Consider the following 26,603-nt stretch of genomic DNA (forward strand, 5'->3'; position numbering starts at 1 on the left):
GTGGTTTAAATCTCACTGTTGCCCACAAAAGTGGGAGCGTGGGGGGATATGATGGTGGTGGGTGCCCAGTGCTGGGCACAGGCAGATAAAATCCTTTGTAAATCCAGGTTCTGAGCTTCTGTCCCTGTCCCTTGGGTTTCACCGTGAAAAAATAAGAATAAATTATTAAATTCCTGCTTTTGCTTCTCCACACTGCCACGCCTGTCCCTTGGGCTTCCCCTTTAACAAATATCAATAATAATAAATTCCTGCTTTTTGCTTTTTATCGCCTTGGAGCGTTAACTCCAGCAGTAACCAACACGAAGATGGAAGCTTCGCCCCGGTAACGGCCCCAGGGGTGGCGGCGCCTCATAGCAACGGGGCCGCACGCAGGCCAGGAACGGGGAGCGGCGGCGGCGGTGAGGGGGTGAAGGAGGGCCCCGGGCCCTGAGGGGAGCGGGGCCAGGCCCTGAGGCTGCCTTGAGGCTGGGCAGCGCTGCTCCGGGGGTCTTCTGAGGGCTGTGGGGACTCTGCCCTCGTGCCTTCCCCTCAGCCACAAGGTCTCGGAGGGTCTCCGAGCCCTGTGCCCCTGGGGGTCTTATGGGGTTGGGGAGCTTCAGTGCTGCCTCAAGGGGCTGGGGGTAGGCGTGTATTGCAGTGGGATGGTTGCGTGCCCCCAGAGATCTGGTGGATGGTGGGGTTTGAGGAGGGTTTGAGGGGCTGCGGTTTCCTCAGGAGCTGTGGTGGAGCTGCAGTCTCTCCTGGAGCTGCTCCAAGCCCCCTCGGTAATCCCCAGATCACGAAGACGGCAGCGAGCCGTACAGCTCCTGCAAAGCCTCTGAGTCCCCTGAGAGCGCTGCCAGGGCAGAGCCTAGGCAACAGCGACAGAAGCAGAGCCGCTGATGGAAGCGGCTGCGCTGTCCCAGCCCAGTTAATGAGAGGTGGTGCCGGGAGCAGCTCCTTGGCTCTGCCAGCAGCGCCGCTCTCCAGGGAGCCGCAGGTCGGAGGGCCTTTCCTCCTGGCCCAGGAGGGCAGCTCTGTTTGCCCTTCCCCAGAGGCAAATTTTGCTTCCATGCGTCTCCATTTAGTGTGTTTCTGTGAATAAATGTTAATTTTCTGCTCCCTTGCAGTCGCCTGTTCCGGCGAGATGGCCACGCTGAGCGTGAAGCCGGGGCAGAGGTTCACTGTGCCGGACTGGCACACCAACGCCGAACTCATCTCAGCCGATGCCGAAAGCCAGCGTTCTGCTTCCCACCGAGTCCGGCAGGAAACCCGAGCTCTCCGCAACGAAACCAACAACCAGGTGGGCCTTCAGCAGCTCAGCCACTCCTGGGTCTGTCAGAACAGCAGGCTGAGGAGTGTGGGAGGGTGTCTAGATCCCATTGTACAAACTAGGGGAGAGTAGAGGGGTTTACCTCCTGGAAACCTCCTAAATACATTTACAGAAAGTAAATAAATATATGTGTGCAGTGGTGTGTGTGCTGTCATGAGCTCCCAGGGTGTGATTCTCACAGCCGTTGCAAGTTGTGTTGTTTTCTGTGCTCCCCACTTGTGTAGGTGGCTGTTTGACCAAACGACAATGCTACACCTCTGCGAGAGGTCTGTCAATTCTGAATCCAGGAAAAGGCTTCAGCAAGTTTCACAATTTCAGTTTAAAAAAATAAACAAAAGAAACCACCTCATGGCATTTCTACTCTAATTCCAGGCGAAATGGGATGAGCATGACAACCGAACCCGCCTGACTGAACGTATCAGCAGTGTGAACAGATGGAAAGAGACCCTGGACAAATGCCTTGCAGACATAGATGAGGAAATCGATGCCTTAGCCAAAGTATGTTGGGAAGACAGATGGCTGGAAATCAACCTACGCTTTTAACATGGGATGTTAAATAATTGATTTGTGTCTTCTGCAGTGGGCAAGCCCATATGGTGTCCAAGGTGGGGGCTTATCACAGGTACACTGGGATCGATACCTGATGAAATGACTTCCTGGAAAGCGAGCCAGTGTGTTCTTGGCTGAGCTAAGCCATTTTATGGAGCTGTGCATTGCATGCACATGTGTTCTTTTTTTTTTTTTTGTTTTGTTTTGTTTTGTTTTTTAGAGCTCTAAAGCGTAGTGAGCAGTATGTTAAGACCTTAGTTTGAAAATGTTTGATTTTAAATAGAGAGTAGCAGTGGGATGTGTCTCTGATTCTTTTAGTTCTAAACCCACGGGCTGCTCCTTTTGGAGCCCCTATTCCCCAGCAAGGTGTGACTCCTGATGTGAAGAGCAGGCGTAGAGGACTGGTGTGTTCAGCTCTCACAGTTTTCATTCCAGATTTGCTAAGAGGTTTCAGAACTGCAGATACAAGCAGTGGAAATGCCCTCCTACCAAGGGCATTGGTGGGTTTCCCTTCCTTTCTTCCTCTTCCATCCCTGAAGGGGACCCCCTCACACAGCTAGCTTCTCCCTCCAGGTGAAGGAAGCAGCAGAACGCGCCCTCCAGGCAAAGAACTTGTCTTTGGACGTTGCCATTGAGTGCCTGACGCTCCGTGAGAGCCGCCGTGCCATCGACGTGGTGAGGGACCCCGTGGAGGACGAGCTGCACAAGGAGGTGAAGGTGATAGACAAGGCCAAGAGAGAACTGCAGCAGAGGGTGAATGAAGCCTTCGAGCAGCTCTGGTGAGTCAAATAAAACATCGCTCATTTTAAAAAGATGACAGGGGTTGTGATTTTGAAGTGGGGAGCTGCCTCCCTCGTCCGCATGCTCCCCGCTGACTCCAGCCTTGCTTCCTGCAGCCACCTCCAGGAAGCTCGCCAGCAGCTGAGCTTTGACCACCGGGGCAAGATGGAAGCGTTGGAAATAGATCGCGTGTGCTTATCCCTCAGCGTGAACTCTCCCAATATCTCCTTCAAGGTCAACCCAACGCGTGTCCCAAATGGGTAAGTAAAGAGCTTGCCCTTGTGGGGGCCAAATCCATGCTGGTGCTTGAAAGAGTCTTGAGTTACCGAGAGAGCTCAGAACAGGAGTTGGCTGCTGGGGGTTGTTGTGGCTCTTGGAATGTGAAGCCACAGCCTTTTGGGAGATGAGACCTGAATCCATGACTGTAGTGGGCTGATTGCTAGTGACGTGTACTGGTGCTATCAGATCTTTCAGGATGTCAGAGCATACCTAGCCCATAACACCATCATTGTCAAATATCTTGGTAAAGGGGAAAATGGGAGCAGAGTGAACGTGTTATCTAAGTCGTCACTGCAAAACCAGGGAAGCTTGCTGCCCTGCCTCCCTGCTACTTGGCTACAGATGACAGTGAGTAGTATGGTATCAGCCTTTGGCACAGCTTATGGGGGAGCTGTTGCACATTTTTCTCTTGCTTGGCATTTCATAGCATGCTTTGGATGTGTCCCCAGTTTGAGCAGATGTTGGGCTTGGTGCAGGAGCCGTGGGGTAGCAAGCTCCAGCTGGTGCACTGAGGGGATCGGACAGGATGTGACCTCCAGAATTCCTGAATCGTTTTGCACTGCAGAAAGCCTTCTTGGCCTGCAGCAGGTGGTTCCTTTTGAACTGTCTTGCAAACACACAACTTATTTTCATAACTGATTTGTTCACAGATCAACTGCAGTTGATGAGTGGGAGCAGAATAGCCAATACAACAAGGATCACGCTGAGGCAGAAATGAAAGCCTCGACTAAGCTCCGAGAAGTGATCATGCTTGCCATTGCCCAGGTAAATGAGTCCCTTGGCTGGGAATCAGTGGTGCCAGAGTTCTGTGGGATCCAGCATGGGAGAATGGGTTTGTGTGCTGTGACCAGGGAAAGGGAGTCCTGGAAAAGAGAGCATCAGCCCACACACCCTGCTGAGAGCAGTCGCCCTCCTGCTTTAAAAGGGGGCTTTGATTGTGCTGTGGAGGTTGCAACAGGCTCAGCAACCTGGAAGACTCGTACCAGTCCATCGTTCCCGTGCCTTTTGGCTACAGGGGGGTGCATGACCTGCATGTGCATGTCAGGGGACCCTTCCAGCTGCCAGAACCCCGATGGTTTTGTTTATAGGCTTGTCCCAACCTCACACGTCTCATGTGATGGCCACATTGTCAGCTGCTGGGAGGGAGAGCCATTCGGGATGTGTGTGACTGCAGACTGTTCTCTCTTCAGACCAACAACGAGCTGGAGGCTCAGCGTGTAGCTACAGAGTTTGCCTTGCGCAAGAGGATTAGAGACATGGAGAGAGCCTACGATGAGCTGAAATGGCAGGAGCAAAATGTAAATGGCGCTTGTTTGGTCATCAACCACAACTTTGGGTGGGAATTGAATCCGAAGGCTGCTTGTTACCTGGAATGCTACTCGGTCTGAGCGCTTCCTTGCTGTGCTCACGTGTCCTGGTCTGACAAGCTGGGGGCAGAGATGGGTAGGGGTTTCCCTGCTACAAGAAAGGCTGTTAAACCATGGCGCACACTTCCATTCCTTGAATTTTTATCTATCCCATTAATCTGTGATGGCAAAAGTCTGCGTTTCCATACTGATCCTGCACTTGCAGGGGAACACAACTGTGAGAGAGAGGCTGCCTATAAATCTGTCTCAGTTTTGTTTTAAATATAAAGGTCGTTCCCCACAAAAGCTGTGAAGTGGCACATGTGTGATCTCTGCAACACCCAAACTTCCTCTGCCGTCACAGTTGCTGCTCTGACATTTCCCAGCAGTGCTACCACATTTTGGCCTTTTTATTTCACCCCTGGTCTCAACCACTGTGGCCATAAAGCACCGCAGCACCATGCCTGGTCTGTGTGAGAAGCCTGATGTATGAGCAGAGGGGTTCAACACTCAGAAGCCCTTGTTTTAAAATCCATTCCCAGCACAGTAAAAGCCCAGGTTGTGTGGGGGCTGTTTTCCAGCCTGTATCCTAAGGGAAGGGAACTGTGGCTGATCATCATCACCCTCACGGTGCACATCTTTATCCTTAGACCTTGGAGGAAATCGCTGAGATGGAAGAGGACATCCGACGGCTGGAGGAAGATCTCCGAAGGAAAATGCAGGATCTGAAAGTAGCACACACCCGCCTGGAGACCCGCACGTATCGGCCCAACGTGGAGCTCTGTCGGGATCAGGTACCAGCCTCACCTGGCACACATCCTGCCAGTAGGGACTGGGGAGCTGAACTGGGGTGCTTGCGTGAGTCTGAGAAGCGTGGCTGTGCTTTGGAGAAAACTACAGAGGGACTGAGCAACAGTTCCTACAAGCACACGGCAAAGCGAGCAAATAAATGTCCCAGCTGGGCTGGCAGGGGAACGAGAGAACTGTGGCCTTTCTAAAACAGCACATTGGTCCTGTTAACTGCCACGACTGACTCCCTCCCCACCTTGCAGGTCCAGTACGGGCTAACAGATGAGGTCCACCAGCTGGAGGGAATCATCCGCGCGCTCAAGCTCAAGCTGGCAGAGGCACAGTAAGTCCTCTGCTCCCTGCAGCGATGGTGGCCCAGCATTGCTGACGTGAGGGACATGGCTATGTGCAGTGCTGGGCCTGGCATGCCTGCAGGAGCTGCATTTTGGGAGCTTGTGTCTGTTTAGAGCAAGAGTGGAAATGGTTTTTGGGCTTGGAGGGATGCTTCACTGGGCAGCGGGTGAGCAGGCAAGGCCTGGAGGTCTGCATGGTGGGAGGCTGGATGGGGTTCCCACGGCCCTTGCCTGCACTCAGACTGCAACCAGGCTTAATCAGCAGTTCTAAAAGGGAAAAAAAAAGTGGGTGAAAAGTGAAGGAGGAAATAGAAGTGCTGTTCTGGGCTGGCTCAGTGCTCCCAGGGTGCACATCTCTGTGCTGCAATCTAGGAGCAGCGTGTGGGCTTGCTATTCACAGACCCAAACAATGCTACTGCTATGCACTGAGAAGTATCTGGTGCATTAGCTCTTTATGCAAAGGCAAATGCTACACAGCTATTTCTGCTGCCAGAAAGTGGGAAGTTGTGTGTTTCCTGTCCAACTTGAGATGTGAATACGGTGTCTGAACCCAAATCCTCTCACTTGTGCTTGTTCTCAGGGATGCCTTGGACGCTCTATACAGACAGCTTTACCGCATCCAGACAGATATGGGCTACAAAGCCAATTCCCTGGTGCTGGACAACAAGTGTATGGATAGCCGGCGAAAACTCGTGGTTCCTGCCGAGAAATTTGTGCCAGAGGTCGACACTTTCAACCGGACCACAAACCGTGCACCCTCCCCGCTGAAGAACGGGCAGCTGGAGTTGGCTTAGTGTGCTGGGGAGTGTTGTGCAATGAGCCACGCCGAAGAGAGAGCTACCAGTGACTCAGTTCCGTAGTAGGGAAAGCGGACATCTGTGTCATGTTAGGATAATATAATTCTCCTCCCTCTCTCTCTCCTTAGTTTGTTATATAACTGTCTGTCCCCTTGCATGATGTTTATAGCCTCTTGCACTCCAAGGAGCATTATAAACAATAAAGAGTCTGTCCCCAAGAGCAGTTGTCATCTGACAGTGTTGGAAGCTATTTCGTGATGATTGAATCCATCTGGGCTCTTTAGTGTTTTAAGTCCTTCAAAGTGCGAGGCTGGGCTCTGAAAAGGGACTGTGTAATGGTGGCAGCGCGCCACATCTGCTCTCTGGGTGCACTGACTCGAATCTGCTCCCTTTAATGATTAAAGTTTGGCTTGGGATTTCCCCCCGCCTGCTAGCCCTGCAGAGCTAACACAAGCTACACGAACAAGAGACAGAGTCCGTCCTGCCTCGTTTGCCAGCAGCCTTGTTTTAACCCAACACAGGGCGAGGTGCAGGTCCCGCTCCCGGTGTGCTGAGAGGTGCTGAGCACCACGCTCCCCCTGGGCACTGCTCCTAGGGGGAAGGAGCCCCGTGTTCTTCATGAGGGGATGGAGGAAAAATTAGCACAGGGAGATAAAGTGGCCATCTGGGAATAACATCCTCCAGCCTGCTGCTGCTGGTGGAGAGGAGGAACAGGGGAGAGCTCATTGCTCTCTGCACCTGCCTGGAAGGAAGGGGTGGGGAGCTGGGGTCGGCCTCTGCTCACAGGGAACTGTGCCAGGAGCAGAGGGAACGGCCTCGAGTTGTGCCAGGGGAGGTTCAGGCTGGAAATGAGGAGACATTTCTCCTCAGCAAGAGCGCTCAGGCGTTGGGACGGGTTGCCCAGGGAGGTGGGGGAGTCCCCGTCCCTGGGGGTGTTCAGGGAGAGGTTGGACGTGGTGCTGGGGGACAGGGGCAGTGGGTGGTGGTGGCAGGAGGCGGTTGGAGCAGTGATCTTGGAGGCTTTTTTCAACCCTAATGATTCTGTGATCCCATGGGCAGCCCCCAGGGGCCCTGTGAAGCCCCCAAGCGCAGCCCCCGGTTCTCAGCGCTCTCCCCTCCGGGCCGCCAGGGGCCGCTGGTGCCGGCTGTGAGGCGGTGCGGGACAAAATGGCGGCGGCGGCGGGCTCCGGGTCTGGCCCGGGCTCGGGCTCGGGCTCGGGTCGGTCTCCGGTGGCAGCGGCTGCGGCTCGTCCTCGGCCCGGTCCCGCCCGGTTCCGGGGCTGCTTGGCCGGGGCGCTGCTGGGCGATTGCCTCGGTGCTGTCTTCGAGGGCAGGAGCGTGGTGAAGCTGCCCGACTTGCTGCGCTTCCTCCGCGGCTTGGAACCGGCGCCCGGGCCGGCCGGTGAGGGAGAACCGCCCGGCAGCGCCCGCAGAGGTGGGCGGAACGGCGGGGGGGGACCGGGACCGGCCCCGGGAGGGAGCCCCCCGAGATCCCCTCACACCGGGCAGACCCCAACCGTGGGGAGCCCGGGGTCCCTCAGCCCTGCCGGGGTGCAGGACCCCGGTGCTGTGGGGCTGGGGTCCCTCTTTTTGGGGCTCGGGTCCTCCCTTTAGTGCTCGGGTCCCCGTTTTTGGGGCTGGGGTCCTCCCTTTTGGGGCTGGTTTTGCTGAAGCTGCGCCCAGCTCCCTGTGGCCGTGTCCTGGCCCCCGTGCACATGTTGGGCATGGAGGTGAAGCTGAGGGCCCTCAGATGTTTTTTGAGTGAAATTGGGGTGCAGGAACATCACCGTGCCTCGGTGGCACAATTTTATTGCTGTATACCTTAAATGCAGCAGTGCTTTATCTTCTCTGCTTGTCAGTGCATGCTGTAAACTCCCCAAGAAAGAGACATCTCTGACTTGTCCGTCTGTGCCTATGAAACGCCAAACATTTTGTCTTGGATCTTATTTGCTTCGAAATGCTTTTTGTCTCGTTCTTGCTGTGATCGCATCCCTCATGCTCTGTGCCTTGCTGCTCTGATGGCTGTGGGCAGTGAGCTTGAGTTGCTGTCAGTCTTCTGGTAGTTTTTTAACTCCAACTATGCGGATAGGGGGTCCTTGGAAAGTAGGGAAGAGCTGGGAGCTGAGAAGGACAGGAGCTTGCCCTTGGACGCTCATGTTATGTTTTGACCTTCTATTTTAGAAACGCTTTCGTACACAGACGACACGGCCATGAGCAGGTCTGTGGTGCAGTCTCTGCTGGCCAAGAGGGAGTTTGACGAAGTTGACATGGCCAAGAGGTAAGGACTGCAGCCAGCTTCTGAGGCCAGGGAGTTGACATTCACTAGCAATGGCAAGACTTTCTTAAAGTGAAGCAATCACTGTAATTTTCTGCAAAAGGGGACAGGGGCTAAGGCAAAGTCATTGTTAATTTGTGGAGAAGATAAGAGTGATTGCTAATCCTGTAATTTATTATGTGCCTAGCGCTGTCCTGGAACATACAGCATCATTAGCTTTGAAATGAAGCAGTATGGGACGTGCTGTTTTACCATTCTGTATTGCAGCCGTGTGCATTTACCCACCTTTCTGAAAGATAACGCTCAGACATTTCAGAAGCATTTCCTTTCATGTTAATTTGTTGCTATTTATGTTTGTACTTCCCTTAATTTAGTTAGTGAATATTAGTGAGGTCAGCTTCAGCTTGTTTATGATCCATTTCCCTTTTGGATCCACAGCCCTGGCAGCATTTGGTTCCACTTAGGGGAGAGCATTTATTTGTTTAGAAAACACTTCCATTGAACTTGAACAAAAGACTTTCTTTGTGGTTGTGACCCAGGGAAATGTTTCCAGTTTGCTTCTATTTCAAAGCAAAGTTGAGAGGGAAACAAGTGGGTTGTGAAAGATGATGTTTATACACCCTTTCCTCCTTTCACACCAATTTTTGGGAGTGAGATTCTTTGCATGCAGAAGTGAATCAGTTGAACCGTGACTGTCACTGGATTGTCCATGTGCTATTAGTTCACCCTATGAAGTGCCTTTTACAACCTTTGCAACTTCAGTAACAGACCGAGTATCCCTTGTATTCTTTCTCACCTGTGTAACTGATGCTTTCTTGACCGCGGCAGGTTTGCTGAGGAATACAAGAAGGAACCCAACAGGGGCTACGGGATGGCAGTTGTCAATGTCTTTAAGAAGCTCCTGAGCCCCAAGTGCAACGATGTGTTTGAACCTGCAAGAGCCCAGTTTAATGGGAAAGGCTCCTATGGAAACGGCGGTGCCATGAGGGTGGCAGGCATTTCGCTCGCCTATTCTGATGTTCAGGATGTAAAGAAGGTATGATTCTTGGCCCTTTTGGGCACTCTGGCCCTACGACTCCCTGCTGTCAGGCGAGTCCCACCGTGGTCTCTCAGTTTTGCTCATGATGTGTTTTCTTTTGCAGTTTGCAAAGCTCAGTGCTGAATTAACCCATGCCAACTCCCTGGGTTACAACGGGGCCATCCTGCAGGCCCTGGCGGTGCATCTCGCCCTGCAGGGAGAGCTCAGCAAGGAAACCTTCCTTGAGCAGCTGATTAGCCACATGGAAGACATAGAAGCAGATGATAAATCTCTTACTGATGCCCGAGCGTAAGTAGCTGTGTACACTGCTGTGTACAGTTTGTTCTGGCTTTTCAGTCTCTCTTCCTTATTGTGCTTTTGTTTCCAGGCTGGGATTTGAGGACTTACCATTTTCAAGGCGCTTGAAGAAAATAAAAGAATTTTTGGAGCTCAGCAGTGTTCCCAAAGATGATGTATTGTTTGAATTAGGTAAATACCTTTCTTACTACTAGTGTTAGGAAAGAGCTGGAAGCAGGACCAACTCAGTAAGCCGGGGTCATTTGTCCTCCCCCGGGCTACCACTTTGGCCCCTGCTGCCTGCCAGGCACTGCGTGTGCTGGAAAGGCTGCGTGTGCTCTCCAGGCAGTAATTCTCTGAGTCCTGACCCTGTGACTCCCTCCCTGAATTGCTGGGAAAAAAAATCTGACTAAGAAAAACAATCTTGAGTAAAGTTTCTTAATATTCTAAGACCTCGTCTTAATGGCTGTAAGATCTTCGTGTTGGATGAGTACTGCCAGCCCGTGCTGGTGTGGCTGTGATTTGGTCTCCGGGGTGGCAGTGGTAGTGGTGAACACAGGGAGTCTTTTGCAAACTTAGTTTTGCTCTTTGGCGTGATAAAATCAGCAATACTAAAACAGAAAGTAACTGGCAATGGGATGTTAGGATGTTGCAATGAAAAGGGAACAGGTACTTGTGTGGGAAAAAAGACCAGAGTGTTCTGCAGCACTAAAGGTCATTGTGCTTGTTGTTTGTTTTGTTTTTTTTTTTAACAGGCAATGGCATCGCAGCTTTGCGGTCTGTCCCTACTGCAATTTACTCCTTCTTGCGCTGTATGGAAGCTGACCCAGATATTCCTGAACACTACAGCAACCTGCAGAGGACCATCATCTACTGTATCTCTCTGGGTGGAGACACAGACACCATTGCCACCATGGCAGGAGCCATTGCAGGGGCTTATTATGGTGAGGAACAGATACCCCCGAGCTGGGAGCAGAGCTGTGAAGCTTTTCAAGAGACGCAGAAGCTGGCAAATAGCTTGTATGAACTGTACTGCCAGCGGCTCTGAGCCCCGAGGGGAGCTTGTGTGCAGAAGGCAAAGCAGGTGGAATCCTCTGCTGTTCTGGTCAGAAAGTTTGGGGGGGATCCCTGCCGTCTGCAGACACCGGTGAGCCTCCATCGGAGAGACATCTGCTGTGAGCCGAGGGGTTTGAAGAGATGGGACGTGCCCCTCCAGCTGGGAAATGGCTGCATGCGGAGCCTTGGACAGTGGTGTGCCTCTCCTCTGAAGTACAGGAGCGTCTAGTTTTCATAGGATTTCTGCTTCTTGCTTTGTCCCACTCTCCTGCCACTATGTCACTTTGTCACTGCTGGGTGGGTGTCTGACCCCGCTGACTCTTTTGCTGTTTTGCTCTGTACGCCGTGGCCTTCACTTCAGTTGTTAGCTCTGTCAAGCAGTGGCTCTCACAGGCTGCTCACCCCTCTTGAAACACTGATTTGTTCTCTACTGACCAGCTAAAGGCTGTGGGTGGGAGTCATCAGAGCAGCATGAGAGGGGAGAGCCTGGCAGGATGCTTCCCACCTGTACTGTGCAGTGAGGATGCAGGAGAACAGAAAGGGATGTTCGCTACAGTAAAAGCAAAATGAAAAGTGCCAGAGATTGGAGAAGGGATTTCTCTGCATAGCTAGTGGCATTTTAAGAACTGCCCCATCCCTGGAGGCATTGAAGGCCAGGCTGGATGCGGCTCTGGGCAGCGTGCTGCAGTGGTTGGCAACCCACTGAGCAGGGAGGTTGAAACTAGATGATCTTTAAGGTCCTTTTCAACCCAGGCCATTCTGTGATTCCATGAACTGCCTTTGGTGCATGCAGACAGAATCCCAGTAGGCTCATTGTTACCGCTGGAAGAAGGCATAACTAATTATTGTCCCTTTGGTGTCCTGTGCTCTGCAATCTGCCCGATGCTGTCCTGATTTATTACATTTTGTGTTCCCTTATATCACTGACTTTCGCATTTCTGCAGCCATTTCCTTAGTTCCTAATCCTTTCGCCCTGCATTTTTAATCCTGTCCTACCTATGTCCAGAGCACCAAGAGATTGCTACCTAAATCTGGGGGTGGAGGTACATCATGAAACCCAGTGTCACACAAGGATTGAATTCTTGCTCCTGCTGCAGTCAGCGACAAAAAATGACTTCAGCAGGAAGCAGGAGCTAATTCTCATAGCTTTAAAGCTCTACTTTGTAAGAATCATCTGAAAATAAAGGGGAAAGAAGGTTAATTGGGAGAGAACTTAGCAGAGTTTAAAAGAATTTCAGGGTTTGAGGCTGGTACTGGGGGGGGCAAGAATATTCTAGCAAAGCTGTGTTGTTCCAGGGTTTCAAGTTTAAAACCTTTGCCAAATGGAGCTGATCAGAAAGGGAATAATAACAGCTTGTGTACGGCACGTCTGAAAAGGGTTTTCCAATAATTAAAAACAAAAGAGGCAAGCAGTCATCATATGGAAATGTTTGTAAATTTGAATGTGGCAGTGTAATTCTCTGTTCTCTCTCTAGTATTTCTTGTAACACCAGGAAGTGAATGTTGTACACGAATGGAGTTCACTCCCTTCTGATAGCAGCACATGGCTGTTGTGTGTGTCAGACCGCATGCACGTGTGGAAAATCTGCTCGTGATAGTCATTCCAGGCTTTCCTGTACTCTGCTTCCTTCAAGTGCCAGTCTTCTGTGTGATGCTTTAATGGGTTTTCCTTGTATAAATGAATATCTTGTTCTGAGAACATGTGGAATTTTGGTCTTTTGTATATTGTGCTGCAGATCTGAGGTGTAAAATGTCAGGTTTTTCACGTTTTTCTGCCAGAGATGTCGACGTATTCACAGAGTTATTTAAAAGAAGGTATTTTCCCTTTAAAGGAGCTTTATAATTTTAAATGTGTGGAATTCATGAAGAACAGAAGTTTCCTGTTTAAAAAATACAGCTCATTTTAGGCCAGAATTTAAATGCATACCAAAACACTCAGCTCTGACTTTCTTGGAAAGAAATAAAATCATGCAGCTATCTTTGTTATTTAGCCACTGCTCCTGTCTTTTCGTTAAAGTCACAAAGTTGTTTCTGGGCTTCAGGCATGACATTGCCCTGGGGAACATCTGACCTCAGCCTTCTGAGCTGGAGAACAGAGCTGGTCAGGCTTCTGGGCAATTAGATGGCTTTATTTATGTTTCTGCCAGGGTTTTGTAGCTGTTCTAAAGAATCCTCGTCATTTAGCTGAAGCTGGACTCGGGAAAACGTACACAGAAAGTGTGTGTGTGAAACGTGATTTGCCTGGAGGCCGTGCTGCAGCGCTCCTGTTTCCTCTGCTAGGAGAGGACATAATCCTCATCACCTCTGTGAACGGATTTTGTGGGTGTCAGGGGTGCCAGGGACAGGACCAGGTGAGGCTGTGCTCATCAGGAGTCGGTGGCAAGTGTGTGGGGAGCATAAGGAAGCTGTCGGCTCGTGCCCTTCTAATAAGGGTCTGCCCTGTAGGTGTTTTTATATCCTGCATGTGCAGCTTTTGGGGGGCCTTCTGTCCAAAGGAGTGAAGGGTAAGGTAAGTAGGACAAAGGCACAGCTGAGCCTACCTTTTATACAATAAGTTTTATTGATGGTTTGTCAATACAATCAAGTACTGTAGTTTTAGTTCTGAAGACAAGGCCAGTTTCTGATCACAAAAAGAGTGCATTTTAAACCAACTTTTACTATGACAGACAGTGCATGTAATAAGTATTTACAAAACTAAAAACCTCTATATACTAGGTTAGAAATGAAGATACTAGAGGCAAATTTAAAAAAAAATAGTAAGAATTTGTATATAAAAATGCATGTTGTAATGCAGTTTTCATAATTAACAATAGACATACTTCATCCAACCCAACCTTTTTTTTTTTATTACTGCGATTGAAACCAAAATCCCATGCGCTCACACACACGACAGAAAATAATTCCTTCTGCTGGCGAATATCACGTACTCAGTACTCCAGAAAAAAAAAATCTTCCTGACGATATCTGGTTTAGTGAACAGCCTCCCTCGTCCCGTGCATCGTTTTTTTCTAGCCTATGTGCATGTAATCTCTCTGCCTTTCAATTACTGTGTAAATGTAACAGGTTATACAGCTGCAAAAGGTTGATTATGGTTTATGCTCTGCACGTGAAGGGAAAGTGGAAATGCAAAACAATATCTACAGCACTGAACGAGTTACTGACTCGGTTTGGTTACAGCGAGTAGTTTTGTCGCCGCTTTTTTTTGCCAGCTAGAACGAGAAGATCGGAATAAAACAACACAGAACAAAACGAGATCGAACGTAGGTTAGAGCACAGTATAAATAAATGGTGTTGTCGAAGAAGAGGACTACGCTTCCACCCCGGAGAGCACCTGGGAGCACGTGGAAGCTGCGGACCCTACTGCAGGTAGTGTGCACGTCGCCGCCCCGCCGCCGCAGAGCTGCCTGGCAGAGGGAGCGAGACCCCAGCGGGTGTCCCGTGCTGCCAGCTCCAGTCTGTTGCTGTTCTCCACAGGACAGAAAAGTCGATAAAGGAGACGCAGGCTTCGTCCCAGAGCCCTCCTCCCAAGGCTGGGCTCGAAGAAAGCGAGCTTCCACTTTTAATTTTAGGGTTGCTTGTCTGTATGGCTCCTGCTCCAGCTGGGATCGGGACCCAAGTGGCCGTGGCACCTCGCTGCTCTCAGGAATTAAAAACGTCCAGTGGGATCAGAAGCGCCCAGGCTGCGTTTCAACTTGAGAGAACTTCCTCATGTCACAACTTGCAGCTTTCTGTGGAGTCAAATCATCCTGGCGGAGGGATGCCAGCCCCAGAAGGGCAGGAGCTCAAGTGCTGGCCTTTCAATTTTAGGCTTTTGTGTTTCTTAATTTCAGGGATAGGGGTGTTTCTAAATGGAAGCCCTGGATGGCAAGAGACAGAAAGACGGGACAGGCTTACAGAAAAACAAAACAAAAAACAACCAAAGGAAAAAAAATAATAGAAAAAGTTTAAATATCTTGTACAGTCAATCTGGAGAACAATCCCAAGTCCCATTCTTGCTACATCTCTTCTCTTTGGCCATGGAGTAGGCTTTAGGAAAATGTGAGGGTAAGAGTTGCTCAGCTGGTGACCAAATCATTGCCATTTTCTCAGGGATGTGCCCTGGTAGGGGGACACGCAGTATAACTCGTGGGGTAACTTCAGCAGCGTGCTACTTGCCTGGGATGAGAAGAATTGCTTCACTCTAAGTGCGGCTGGCAATCACTATTCTACCATGAGAAAATCCGCGAAGCAGCAGAGCTCAATCACTCCCTTTAGCAAAGGACAGAGCAGCCAAGTGGTCAGAATCCGCGCATTCCTTCCCCAAATCCTTGTAGCTCATATTTAGGTCGATGACGTTTCAAGCATTGGAGAGACAAAAAGTGGTAACAACAGACAAATGTGATTTTTTTTTAACCTGTCATAGATTGGCACCTGGAACGGCGCGCTTTTACAGACACATATTGCACTAGACTTGTAAATAACATCGTTAAGTAGGTAATAGCACCGTTGTAAAATGACTGAATGGAAAGTTAAAGAGTTATCACTGGTTCTTAATAAAAAGGTCCCCGGAGAAGGGGGGAAAATACCAATGTGAAAGCTTACACATCCTGGAGTAGTGAGGCAGTGAAAGCAGGTTGTCCGTAAGAGGCACTTGGAAGAAAGCAGAACTAAACCTTCCGTCACACCAGGCCAGCAGCACTGTAAGCCAGGCTTTTTGTGCCATCCCCGCGTCGTCAGAGAATGACACACTCGTGAGGTCAAGTCTTTGGACTGCAAAGAAATGTACGGGACAGGACGAGCCCTCGGGCTTGCCAGGAGATGAATTAACACAAGAGGGAGGATCGTTGTTCGTCCATCACAGGGGTCCCAGCTTCCCTGATCAGCTCTGGACCAGGCTGGCTGTCGTCCTCCCAAAAAGCAGTGCCTGGATGGTTTTATTCCTAAAGATGATTGGGGGTGGGGTGGGGGAGAAGGCTAAAAAATAATATTTACTTACTATAAGAAGGTGCTTATGCAAAGTGTTCCACTTTCTCTGTTTATAAATCCAACCACACTGAATCTGGAGTAAGACGGGCCCCCTCAAAGCACAGTCTAAACAAATAGGCATCAGGGAGCCCGAAATGTGGGCATTTGATGGGTTGGGAAGGAAATTTCTCAATCCATCAAGGATCTCTGGTGCTGTATGCATTTGTCTTAAGTGCCTAGGACCTCTGTGTTGACTAGCAAATACACCATCCATTACAACAGCTGTATTTATTTGACTAGTGCTCAGAATGGGAAGCGAGGGCACTTGATTATAGGCCAGGAGTCTTCCAGACTCCCCTCCCTGGGTCGCAGAGCAATGTTCTGCACAGCCAGATCCTTGCCATCCCAAGCGAGTTCCTGTGTTTGATGTGCAGTCACTAGGGTAAAATTTATTCCAAATACACTTTACTGAGGAAGTTGCTCCCTCCCTCCCTTCTCTATCCCCCTAAAAAAGAAAGAAAGAAAGAAAAGTCGTCTCCTTTCTGATTACCCTCTTGACTCATGGATCAAACAGCATGAAGCAAGGTCCCGCGACAACGGCTTGCGCGTTCTTCCCAGTGATTTTTCTTTTTTGTATTAATTTTAATTCATTTTTTTATCAAAAAAAAAAAAAAAAAGACAGTTTATGGCTAAAGTGGGTGAAAAGGAAACGCGCCCTACAGCCGTTATGTGGGGCAAAGCAGGAACCCGGAGAAGGAGGAGTGGATGTATTCTGTGGAGTACAACCCGTTGGCCTGGTCTGAGGGCATTTGTACCCAGACTTGGTCGTTCTCCTTGAGTTCAAGCACGGCACTGCCCGAGGCTTGGTCCAGGTAGCCTTTTTTGTACTCATCGTAGGTGTAGGTGGCGGGCACGTTGTTCTTATAAAGCGCCACCCAAACGTTAGTCCCTTTGACATGCACGTGGTAGGCAAAGTAATAAATGCCGGATACGGGGCAGGTGAATATCCCGGTGACCGGGTTGTAGCCGTTGTGCCCGTTGTACAAAGTCCGGTCGAATTTGACCGGCATGCCGGACGCCGGGAAGGGAGAGGTGAGGATGGCGGTGAAGGCGGGCGCGATGCGGGCGGAGAGCTCTCCTCGGCCGTACTGCGGCTTCCCCGGCTTGCCGTTCCCCAGCACGGCGCCCTCCACGCCTCCGTCAGGCAGGTGCAGCCCCGCGATGCCGGTCTCGTCAAACACCCCCGGTGCTCCCGGTGGCCCGGGTGGCCCCGGTGGGCCCGGTGGCCCGTTCAGCCCCGGCGTTCCTGGCATTCCTGGTGGGCCAATGGGGCCGGCCATGCCGGGTTCGCCCGTTTTCCCCTCACCAGGAGCCCCAGGGAGCCCGGGCTCCCCTTTGAGCCCTGGCAACCCTTGTGGCCCCATGGGACCCGCGGGTCCCTGCAAGCCTGGGATGCCGGAGGGGCCCCGCAGCCCCGGCTGCCCAGGGATCCCGCCGTCCCCTTTTGGCCCAGGGCCGCCCGTTAATCCCGGCACCCCCGGGAGACCGATGAACCCCGGTTCCCCTTTCGGGCCCGTTGGGCCGGGGGGACCCTGTGAGCCGGGCAGACCCCTTTCTCCCGGCACTCCCGGCTTCCCTGCGAAGCCATTCGGGCCCTGGTCACCACGCATCCCCGGCATTCCCGGGGGCCCACTGGGCCCCACATCGCCCTTGGAGCCGGGCAGCCCATGCTTTCCTGGCAGGCCCATGGACCCCGGTGGCCCCGGTGGCCCGATGACACCCGCAGGGCCCGGCTCGCCTGGCTCGCCATCGACACCGGGTTCCCCCTTATCACCGATGGCTCCTGGCACCCCAGGCTGGCCGCGATCTCCCTTGAGGCCGGGCAAGCCTGGCTTCCCATAGCCCGTGGGGCCTGGCAAACCGGGGAGGCCACGGATGCCCGGTTCTCCCTTCGGTCCCATAGGGCCCTGTATGCCGGGCACCCCCGCTGCACCCGGGATGCCGATCCCATCGATGCCGGGAGGCCCCCGCGGCCCCACGGGGCCAGGTTCCCCGCTGACCCCCGGCCCACCCGGGGGCCCCATGTCGCCCTTCTCCCCCGGCGCACCCGGCAGGCCATCGAGGCCGGGTTTTCCAACGCCAACAGGCCCTGGGGGCCCTGCGGGGCCAGGAGGGCCCCCGTTCCCCCGTGGTCCCGGTAGCCCTGGCTTCCCCACTCCATTTTCACCCTTCATCCCTCGCTCTCCGCGGGGACCAGGCTCCCCTTTTGGGCCAGGCTCGCCCCGAAACCCTGGCAGCCCTGGGCCACCCTGGGGGCCTGGTTTCCCGTTGACCGAGATGCCGGCTGGCCCCGGTAGCCCCGGGGGGCCAGGCAGTCCTCTGGGTCCTTGCTCTCCTCGTATGCCAGGTTCACCCTTGGCTCCAGGCATCCCCTTCATCCCTGCCTTTCCAGGCAGTCCTGGGATGCCGGGTTTCCCAATGCCTGAGAAGCCGGGGGGCCCAGCAGGTCCGGGCTGGCCATGCATGCCCGGCTTCCCCGTGCCTGGCTTTCCTGGGTAGCCAGGGGGACCGGGGGGGCCGCGGGGTCCGGGCTTCCCTGGAGGTCCTGGCTCCCCTTTGAGGTCCATCGGCAGCAGCGGCGGCATGTCTGTGGAGAGAGGAGACCGCAGAGCTTTACTGGGGGCAGCGGTGGGCTGAGGACACGTGAAGCCATGGGGTTCAGGTGCCTGCAGCCAGCAGCACCTTCGTTTTGCAGTGATACCCCCCCCCCCCCCAAGCAGCATGTGGTGCCAAAGGCAGCCACTGTCAGTGCTGGGGCTGGAAAAAAAACTCAGCAGGTCAGCAGCTAACATTTATTTTGCAGTGAGCGCATGGCTGCGCAGAGCGGGAGCCTTCCCCTCAACCGGGTCCTTGCAAGCCTGCCCTCCTCCAGAAATGGTTTTATTTAAACGTGGTCACGGTGGCTTCCTGGGCCACCACATCAGCAGACTTGAGGCCAGACCTTGGCCAGAGCCCAAGGCACTAATTGAAGCCTTGCTCCATCTGTCCCTCCGCAGAGGGTGTCAACAAGACCGGCAATTACTGTCGGCTCTGGCAGCGCTGTTTTGTGATGACCTGCTGTGGGTTTTTTTTTTAGGAGCTGGATTCAAACCTCCCGCTGCCTCACTTCCCAGCAGCCTCGAAAGCAGCGTGGGACTCGGCCGCTGCTGCCTGGGCTCAGCTGGCAACGGAGGATGCCAGGACTGGAGATAATCCCTCTACCCCATCCCGTGAGGCCAGGGCCCCAGAGACCTATGCTTGATTGTCTCCTTTGGGATTCAAAAGAAACCTCTTGCGTGTACTCGAGAGACCGGGGAGGCGATTCGTGTAGCCGTTAAGACATGCCAGCGGCGTTCTCTGGCTCAGCTCCCGTGTCCAGCGAGGTAGAGAAAAACTTACAAAGAAAAAAGCGCTGAGGAGGGAGGAAAAGCCAATAGCTGCGAGGGAAACGCAACCTCGGTTGCATCCAAGTGAGTCAGCCCAGCTGGGAACAGGCCGTAACCACTTGACATTTAAAGAATTTATAGAGGTCTTTTGCAAACGGATATAAGAAAGAAACTAATGGGCTGAGAGACTACAAAGCCGAGGCGAGCCAGATTACATGCCCACCGCAGCTCAGCGCGAAAAGCGCAGACGTGAGCATAAATCACGCTTTGAGGCTAGCCCAGGCAGGGTGTCGCTTCCCACGTGAGGCAGGGAATGGGTGAGAAACACCAAATGCCATGAGCTCTCTTTTGGGAAGCTCGAAACGAAGGAAAGGCTTGGCAGCCATATGTACACGGGGCTACGGTGAGAAAGGTGAAGGGCACAGGAAAGGGCCTCAACGCCTCGGGCAAAATTTAACCAAACCCAAGGAAGAACAGAGCTGAACTGGTCGCTGCGTGCCCCAGCCTGGTGCTGCTGGAGGAGGCAGAGGGGCTCCCGAGCTCCCAAAGCACCCGTAGCACCATCACCTGCCCACCTTTGGTGTCTTTAATCAACAGGAGGAGGTTAGGGGAGGTTTGGGACACATGTAAAGCACAACAGCAGCAGCAGCAGGCATGGCTCCCAGCGCACCCGCAGCAGCTTCACCTTTCCCAGCTCAGCAATTAGCTCTGGCCATCTCCAGGCCTGGTGCTTGTTTTTCTTTCGGTAATGGAAACATTTTCACAGCTTATCTACATATCAAAGCCTGGCCCACTCCTCCTCAGCTATAACAGAGGTCACTTGGCAGCCTGGATTAAGGAAATACTTGTCTGTCATGACACTGCCACTGGATTTCTGCGAGCCTCCTGCTCCTCACCCCAGAAAACGGTGTGGGAAAGAAGGCAAGGGAGACGTGAAGCATTGCACCGAAGCAGATTTCTGGGGTTTGAATTCTGGAAAAATTTTTCTCCGGAAAATTATTTCAATGTGTTTTCTCCTCCTCCACTTCCCCCCCCCCCCTCTTTTTTTTTTTTTTTTTTTCTTTTCTTGCAATGGTTTGAAAAGAATTAGTTTTCTAGGTCATTTTGCATGGAATCAGAACAAGGCTCCGCAGCTGAGCCCACGAAGGAAGGGAAAAGTGTGCGCACACACTCACACAAGGCAGCGCAAGAACCACGCCAGGCGCGAGCTGCCAACTTGCAGGCGGCCAAAAAAGCAGACGGGAAAACCAAACCGGGGACGTTAGCAGGGAGAAACTGGGCCACTGCAGCCCCGGCGGTATCCTATTTCAAAAGACCATGTCTTACCACAGACGCATGTCTCCGAGCTCTGCGTTTCACGGCAGCAGCATGGGGTTGTGTGTTCCCCTCGAAGCATGAACAAAGCTGCCCCGAATGCTAACGCAAAGAGCCAGCTGGGGCAGCGGGGAGGGGACGGGGCAGGCACGGCCTTTGCCAGCCCTCACCTTGGCACCAGGGAGCTTCTTGAGGAACGTGGGGATCGCCCAGTGGGTCCTGCAGCCCCCAGTGCTGCCTTCATCCCGGGAGGAGGAACCCAGCCATCAGAGGAATAATCCAGCACCCTACCAGTGCCCCGAGCCAAGGTGCTGCAGGCCTGGTTGCCCCAGCTGCTCCTGCTGTGCCTGTCTGCTGGCAGTCCAGGCCTATTTCCCTCGTAAAACCATGTTTTTCCTTTAAAACTGTGCCCCTTGCAGGGGGAGCCCCGGGCGCCTCACTGAGCACGGCCCACACGTGGCAGCGAGCTGGGGGCTGCTGAGGCAGGGCCTTTGGGACAGCCGTCATGCACAGAAGAGCCATGAACGTCCTTCTGGACCAAAACAAAATAAACCCAACCATGCAAATGTCTGCTTAAATGCTGTCGGCATCCCTGCTCTGTGGGGACGGACAGGCAAAGAGGCCTCATGCTCTCTGTGGGGCTGGGGGCAGGAGGGTGGATGGGGCTGTCCATGGGGCTACGACTTTGCAGTGGCCTTAAAACAGCTCAGCTCAATGTGTTTGGGAAGATGGGATGTGTTTGGGCAGGAGGGATGTGTTTGGGAAGATGGGATGTTTGGAAAGGGGAGATGAAGCCCAGGCACAGGGTGAGCACCCAGCCCTGCTGCCAGCCATTCAGAGCTGCCTCCTTGCAGCCAGGAGGCCAGTTTGGGTGCAGAAAAATCAATCCAGCACCCCAAGGAAAGCAGCCCTGTCCTTCTCACTAGATGGCACCAGCAGGCCAGGCAGTGCCTGCAGCCCTGGGGCTGGCTCTAGCCCCCCAGGTGGGGGTCTCAGCCCCCCTGGGGCCAGACTGGGGCAGCAGCTGGGGGCCGCAGGGGTCCCGGTGGCTCGGGGGGCAGCGGGGGCCCGGCACGGCCCTGCGCCGTCGCGGCGAGTCAGCTGAGAGCCCTGAGCAGGGCAGGGGGCCAGCAGGGATTTACTTTGCCAAGGGGAGGTTAAGCAGAGCTGGGAGCTGGGTGGGATGCGGGAGGCACCGGCATCCCCGGATGGCTTTGTGTGGCCCCCTGCCCGTTTTTCCCCATGGGGTTTTTGGAGGGTGAGGGCCACTAGGGTCCCGTTCCTCCATCCTACAGCGGGGCCGCCAGCCTCAGCGGGAGCTCCCCGGGTGCTCTCTGCCCTTTTTCACCCCGTGAGGCTGCTGTGCCCTGCATCAGCCCAGCCTGCATCAGTGCTCGCTGCTCCACCACGGCCAGCAGGCTCGGAGGCAGCACGAGCCGCTCAGACGCATAGGAAGAAAGAGGAAAAAAAAGAAGGAAAAGCAGCAGGGAGAAGATATTTGAATCCCGGCCCATCAGCAGCTGAAACGCTGCTCTTTGGTGAGGCTGCGCTGGAAGGTTTTGTCTCTGGCTGGGATTCAGGGAGCAGCTTTACAACAGCTGGGAAGGGGGCAGGGAGCGGAGGGGGGGCTCCGAGCGCGCCTCGGCTCCAGGTTTTGCTGTGTGTTTTCTGACATATGTGCTGAGCTGAACTCCTGATAAGCCATTCAGCCCGGCAGTAAATCAGCCACCGGCAGCCAAACCTTCTCCGGTTTCTCCTCCCAGAGCCAAGACTTCAGCTCCCAGGAGGGTCTGGGTCTCGGAGAGCCTTTGGGGGGGGTCCCCGTGATGCTTGCACCCCCACAGCAGAGCCACCGGGCACCCTAGGGACCTGCCCCATCCCGTGGTGATGCCCATCCCGTGGTGCTGGCTGTAGGAGAGCAGCGGGAGCACTGTGTGGGTACCAGAGAGAGGGCTCGGTGCCCCCCATCTGCCCCCCTCTCGAAGTGCTGATATCGCCCGGGGTGTGACGACAGCCACAGGCACCTCATGGAGATGCTGGGGGCTCCCTTGGCAGACGAGCCAAGAAGTTTTGGAGATCCCCAGCCACACTCAACACCTTTAATTTTACAGAGGGGGTGTGTAATTAGCACAAGCTAATAACCCCCAGGTTTGGGGATCTGATGGACCCCTCTGAGCTTCAGCACCAGGGCGCAAAGGAAGCCCCAGGCGGGCACTGGGGTGCTGCAGGGTGGGCAGGGTGTGCAAGGAGGGCGTGCAAGGAGGGTGCGAGTGCAGGCTGGGCGTGCAGGCAGGCAAGGCGTGCAGACAGGGCACGGAGGCAGGGTGTGAAGGCAAGGCGTGCAGACAGGGCGTGCGAGCAGGGCGTGCAGGCAGGATGTTCCAGCAGGGCGTGCAGGCAGGGCGGCTCCGGGCCGGCGGTTCTGAAAGGCTGCAGCTCGGCTGGAAGCGCAGCAGAGGGGCTGGCGGCTCCGAGCAATGACCTCAGCGCCTCTGCCCCTCCGAGCGGCACATGTTGCCTGGTGGGGATTGATTTAACACGTGTGGAGGAGGAAATCACTCTCTCTCACCCTCGTCGTGCTGGGCTGGGTCTCCCAGCTTGGGCCTTGGCCCTCTTTCCTTTCCCAGCTGGTGCAAAACGCAGGCAGGGAAAACGGAATAGGTGGAGGAGTGGGAAAAAAAAAAAGCCTTGTGGGGATGGCTTGGGTTTAACAGAGGGACTCAGCGAGTGTCAGGGCTCCCGTGCCTGGGCACGAGCCCCAAAGCCACTGGAAAATGTGCAGAAAAGGAGGAAAAGGAGAGCAAAGGGCTGTGGGGCTGCTTTGTGCATGAGCACCCAGACTGAGCATGCCAAGGGATGTGAGCAGGGCAAGAACTGGGAAACCCCCCCAGCCCCAGCAAGGGCTTTGCTCAGCCTCTCCGTGCTGTCATCCCCTGGTCTTATTTCATTTTTTGGGGGGAAAGAGAGCAATCTGCAGGGCAGCACCTGGGGCTTGGGGTTGATGGGGAGTGCCCGGTGGCTGCGGTATGCTGTAGGATGCTGTGGGATGCTACTGGATGCTGTGAGATGCTGTGGGATGCTGTGGGATGTTATGGGATGCTGTAGGATGCTGTGAGATGCTGTGGGATGCTGCAGTGCCCCAGTCTCACGGCAGCCTCATCCCCCCCATCCTCCCAACCCCGTGCCAAGCGCGTCCCTTACCGAGGTACTGCCCTTTGCCTTCCCGAAAGGGGGGTCCCAGGGGCCCCTTCACCATGGGCTGCATGTACTTCACTTGCGCGTAGCCCGCCGCTCCTCCTCCTGCCACCGAGCGAAGGCCGACCACCACCAGCAGCAGCAGCAGCACCGCGGCGTCCGGCAGCATCCTGGCCCGCGCCGCTCCTGCGGACGAAATGACAGTGAGGGGGGGACCCGAGCCCGATTTCCACCCCTCACCCCACAAGGATCAGTGGGGAGCGTGCGCCCAAGGCCTTAGGAAGGGTCCTGGGGGAGCGGAGACACACAAAATTCCCTTTCTCTGCGCCCCTGGAAGCGTTCCCCTTCCCGACATGCAGCAGTTGGGGGATGCAGGATAAACGCACGGATCCTGTGCCATAAGCAGAGCCCTGCGTGCCCAGGAAGCTCCTGGCAGCCCCAAACTGCAAGATCGGAGCCCAAACCTCACCACGCTCAGGGTTGGCTGCGGTGCTTCGTGCACAGCACCAGGAGCTCGCTCGGAGAGCAAAGGCTGGGTCCATCCCTTGGCTGGGAAAGCCCCGGGGAGGGCTGCAGCATTTGGGAGCAGCAGCCTCAGCCTTAAGAGCCTGTTTATTTAAAATAAACACCCTCTGTAAATACACCTTTCCTCTAGCAGCATGTTCTGTGCCAGCCCCATGCGCGGAGCTGCGAACGGATTGATCTGCGGAGAACGTTTATTTTCAGAAGCTTAAACAACACGTGATGCCAAAGAGCTTGGCTGTTGTATTTTTTTCTTCTCCTCCTCCTCGCAATAATTGACCCGTGGTGGTAATTAATGAGAATTAAGCCCTTCGCCTCTCCCCGACGGGGAGGCAGGGACAGGGCTGCAGCGCGCCGGGATTTGGTCGGAATTTCTTGGATCGCTTTTGCTGAAACAGCAGCGAAAAAAAAAAAAAAAAGCTGCAGCGTGGAGGGGAAAAATAAATAAATAAGCTGAAATCTAATTAAACCAAATTAAGTAAAGGGAGCCCTGGCGTGGGATTGCTCCCCGTGCTGCAAGCGCTTGGCAGGTTGGTGGAAGCCTCGTGTGCTGCCGGGGCTGGGGGCACGAGCAGGACCCTGCTGAGCGAGCACCTTGTTGGCCTTATTGTTCGTGGGGTTTAGAAGAGGAACGCTTATTTTTATGAAGCATTATTTTACAGGGGTCTGTTTAAGGGGGGAAAAAAATCCCGTTTTTAAGGGACTGCAGCTGTAAAAATACGGTTTCTGCTAAATAAAAGAGGAGAACAAAATCCTGAATCAGCTATTTATTTGTTTTCCTTACCTGGAATGACCCCCGTGCCTCTGGCTCTGACTCCATCCCTTCCCCTCATTTCCTATCTCTCTTTTCTGCCACTTGGGCTTTGCTCAGGCTTGTTCCTCCCCTCGGTTCGGGAGCTTTCGCGGGATGCTCCCTGTTGCTCTGAGCAGCCCACACCATGGGAACAGCGCCTCGGCACGGCTCAGCCCGAGTGCCACCAGGTGCCACCGGGGCTGTGGCAATGGGGACAATCCCCAGCTGGGTGGCTGGGGCAGGAGGAGCTGCGGGTTTCGGGACACCCCATAACCATCAGCAGCACCTGGAGCAAAAGGGAGAAGGGGGACGGGGATGGTGGCCACGGCGATCTGTCTGCTTGGCTCCAGCTGCGGTCTCGCCGGGTACCGGGTGCTAAATCGAGGCAGCCTGCTCCGTGGCCGAGATAAGTGGCCATGGAGCACCTCTGGATGGGGTTTAGCTCGCCCATGATCTCCATTAATCTGGCCAGGTGGCTTCACCTGTCCTCCCAAGGGGGGTATGGGGCCGCAGACCTGGCCTGGGACCCCGCAGGTGGCTTAAGGCAGGCACCGGCCGCTGGAGTCCCTGCGATAGGCGGTGCCCCCGGGCAGTGACTTAATAAACTGGCAACGTCTGGAGTTTGGTCTGATGGATCGAGTGTGCACAGCATGGCTAAGAAGAGGCTCTTTCATGCCTGAGATCTCCGGCGTTAAGTAATTAATCACTCTTAGCAGCCCTGCGATGTGTCCATCCTTGAAGGCACCGCCACGAGCTGGCTGGCTCGCCGGGGGGCCAAAAATCCCACAGGGCCAGCGGTTCGGGACCAAACCATCTGCAGCTGGCAGGGACGGCACGGGGGGCTTGTTTGTCCCACCTGGAGAAGGGGAGATGTGCTGGGGGCTCCACAGGTCTGTGGCACAGCCCCTCCTGCCCCCGAGCACCGCGGGATGGGGACAGCCCAGCAGCCACCATCTGCTGCCCGTCCCCGCGCCGTACAGTAGTTGGAGCACAACCTCCCCGGCCAGGAAAAACAAGCCCAGCAGGAGCAGATGGGGCCGGAGAGTTTATAAAGGGGGTGCGTTCAGGGGGCTCAGCCAAGCCGTGCTGTCGTCCCCCCCCCCACCAAGGGGCTGGCGGCGGGGAGCGGGCTCCGGAGCAGCGGGTGCGCGGCCGGCCCGGCGCGGAGACCCCTGGCACGGCTTCAGAGCGCGCCGCCGCCGCGCTAGCTGTGCAAGTGTCTGCTCCCCTGGCACCGCGCGAGCAGACGTGTTAAAAACCCCTGGCACGCAATGAAAGCACCGGAGGGGGAAAAAAAAAAAAAATATCGAAAAAAAAAAAAAAAAAGTCTCACACTTAGAGCACGAGAAACGAGACAAGAAATGTCACCTTGTTCTCACAGCAGCGCCAGGGCTGGGGGAGCGCAGCCCCCGCCGCGCCAGGAACAGGCTGCGCCTTGTGCTGGCCAAGCAGAGGGCAGGGGCGAGCGGCACGGGGGCCGGATCCGGCAGCGGCGGTGCAATCCCGGCACCTTCTCTGCTTTCATTTCCCGGCCCCGTGTCCGAGCCCCTGGCACGGCC

General features: G+C 54.3%; 3 protein-coding genes across 4 annotated transcripts; 2 read left to right on the forward strand and 1 right to left on the reverse strand.

Moving 5' to 3' along the window:
• Nucleotides 1-1,126: 1,126 nt before the first annotated feature.
• On the forward strand, nt 1,127-6,236 carry TEKT2 (tektin 2; the record flags this gene model as incomplete). Its single annotated transcript, XM_084300603.1, has 9 exons — nt 1,127-1,282; nt 1,685-1,810; nt 2,435-2,640; nt 2,758-2,901; nt 3,571-3,685; nt 4,111-4,218; nt 4,917-5,060; nt 5,319-5,398; nt 5,989-6,236. The coding sequence occupies 9 exons, from the start codon at nt 1,127-1,129 to the stop codon at nt 6,200-6,202; spliced, it is 1,293 nt and encodes a 430-aa protein (XP_084156729.1). The 3' UTR covers nt 6,203-6,236.
• Nucleotides 6,237-7,371: 1,135 nt separating this feature from the next.
• Nucleotides 7,372-12,832, forward strand: ADPRS (ADP-ribosylserine hydrolase). Of its 2 annotated transcripts, none has more exons than XM_084300497.1 (6): nt 7,372-7,640; nt 8,387-8,483; nt 9,309-9,516; nt 9,623-9,807; nt 9,887-9,987; nt 10,551-12,832. In XM_084300497.1, exons 1-6 carry the CDS (start codon nt 7,373-7,375, stop codon nt 10,841-10,843), a joined length of 1,152 nt encoding a protein of 383 aa, XP_084156623.1. In that variant the 5' UTR covers nt 7,372; the 3' UTR covers nt 10,844-12,832. The 2 variants fall into 2 exon arrangements, with proteins under 2 accessions (XP_084156623.1, XP_084156624.1); XM_084300498.1 differs by having other exon boundaries at nt 7,372-7,607.
• Nucleotides 12,833-16,520: 3,688 nt separating this feature from the next.
• COL8A2 (collagen type VIII alpha 2 chain) lies at nt 16,521-23,898 on the reverse strand (the record flags this gene model as incomplete). The annotated part of the gene is made up of 2 exons (XM_084300853.1): nt 16,521-18,442; nt 23,736-23,898. 2 exons carry the CDS (start codon nt 23,896-23,898, stop codon nt 16,521-16,523), a joined length of 2,085 nt encoding a protein of 694 aa, XP_084156979.1.
• Nucleotides 23,899-26,603: the final 2,705 nt, after the last annotated feature.

This window comes from Netta rufina (assembly GCF_964035555.1).
Source record: "Netta rufina genome assembly, chromosome: 23".
NCBI lineage: Eukaryota > Metazoa > Chordata > Aves > Anseriformes > Anatidae > Netta > Netta rufina.

What these genes read in the sequence shown, in the direction of transcription:
- ADPRS (XM_084300497.1), top strand. Translation starts at nt 7,373, where the DNA reads ATGGCGGCGGCGGCGGGCTCCGGGTCTGGCCCGGGCTCGGGCTCGGGC. An exon ending in ATGTTCAGGATGTAAAGAAG is followed by an intron (nt 9,517 to 9,622) that starts GTATGATTCTTG and finishes TTTCTTTTGCAG; the next exon opens with TTTGCAAAGCTCAGTGCTGA. An exon ending in TGATGTATTGTTTGAATTAG is followed by an intron (nt 9,988 to 10,550) that starts GTAAATACCTTT and finishes TTTTTTTAACAG; the next exon opens with GCAATGGCATCGCAGCTTTG.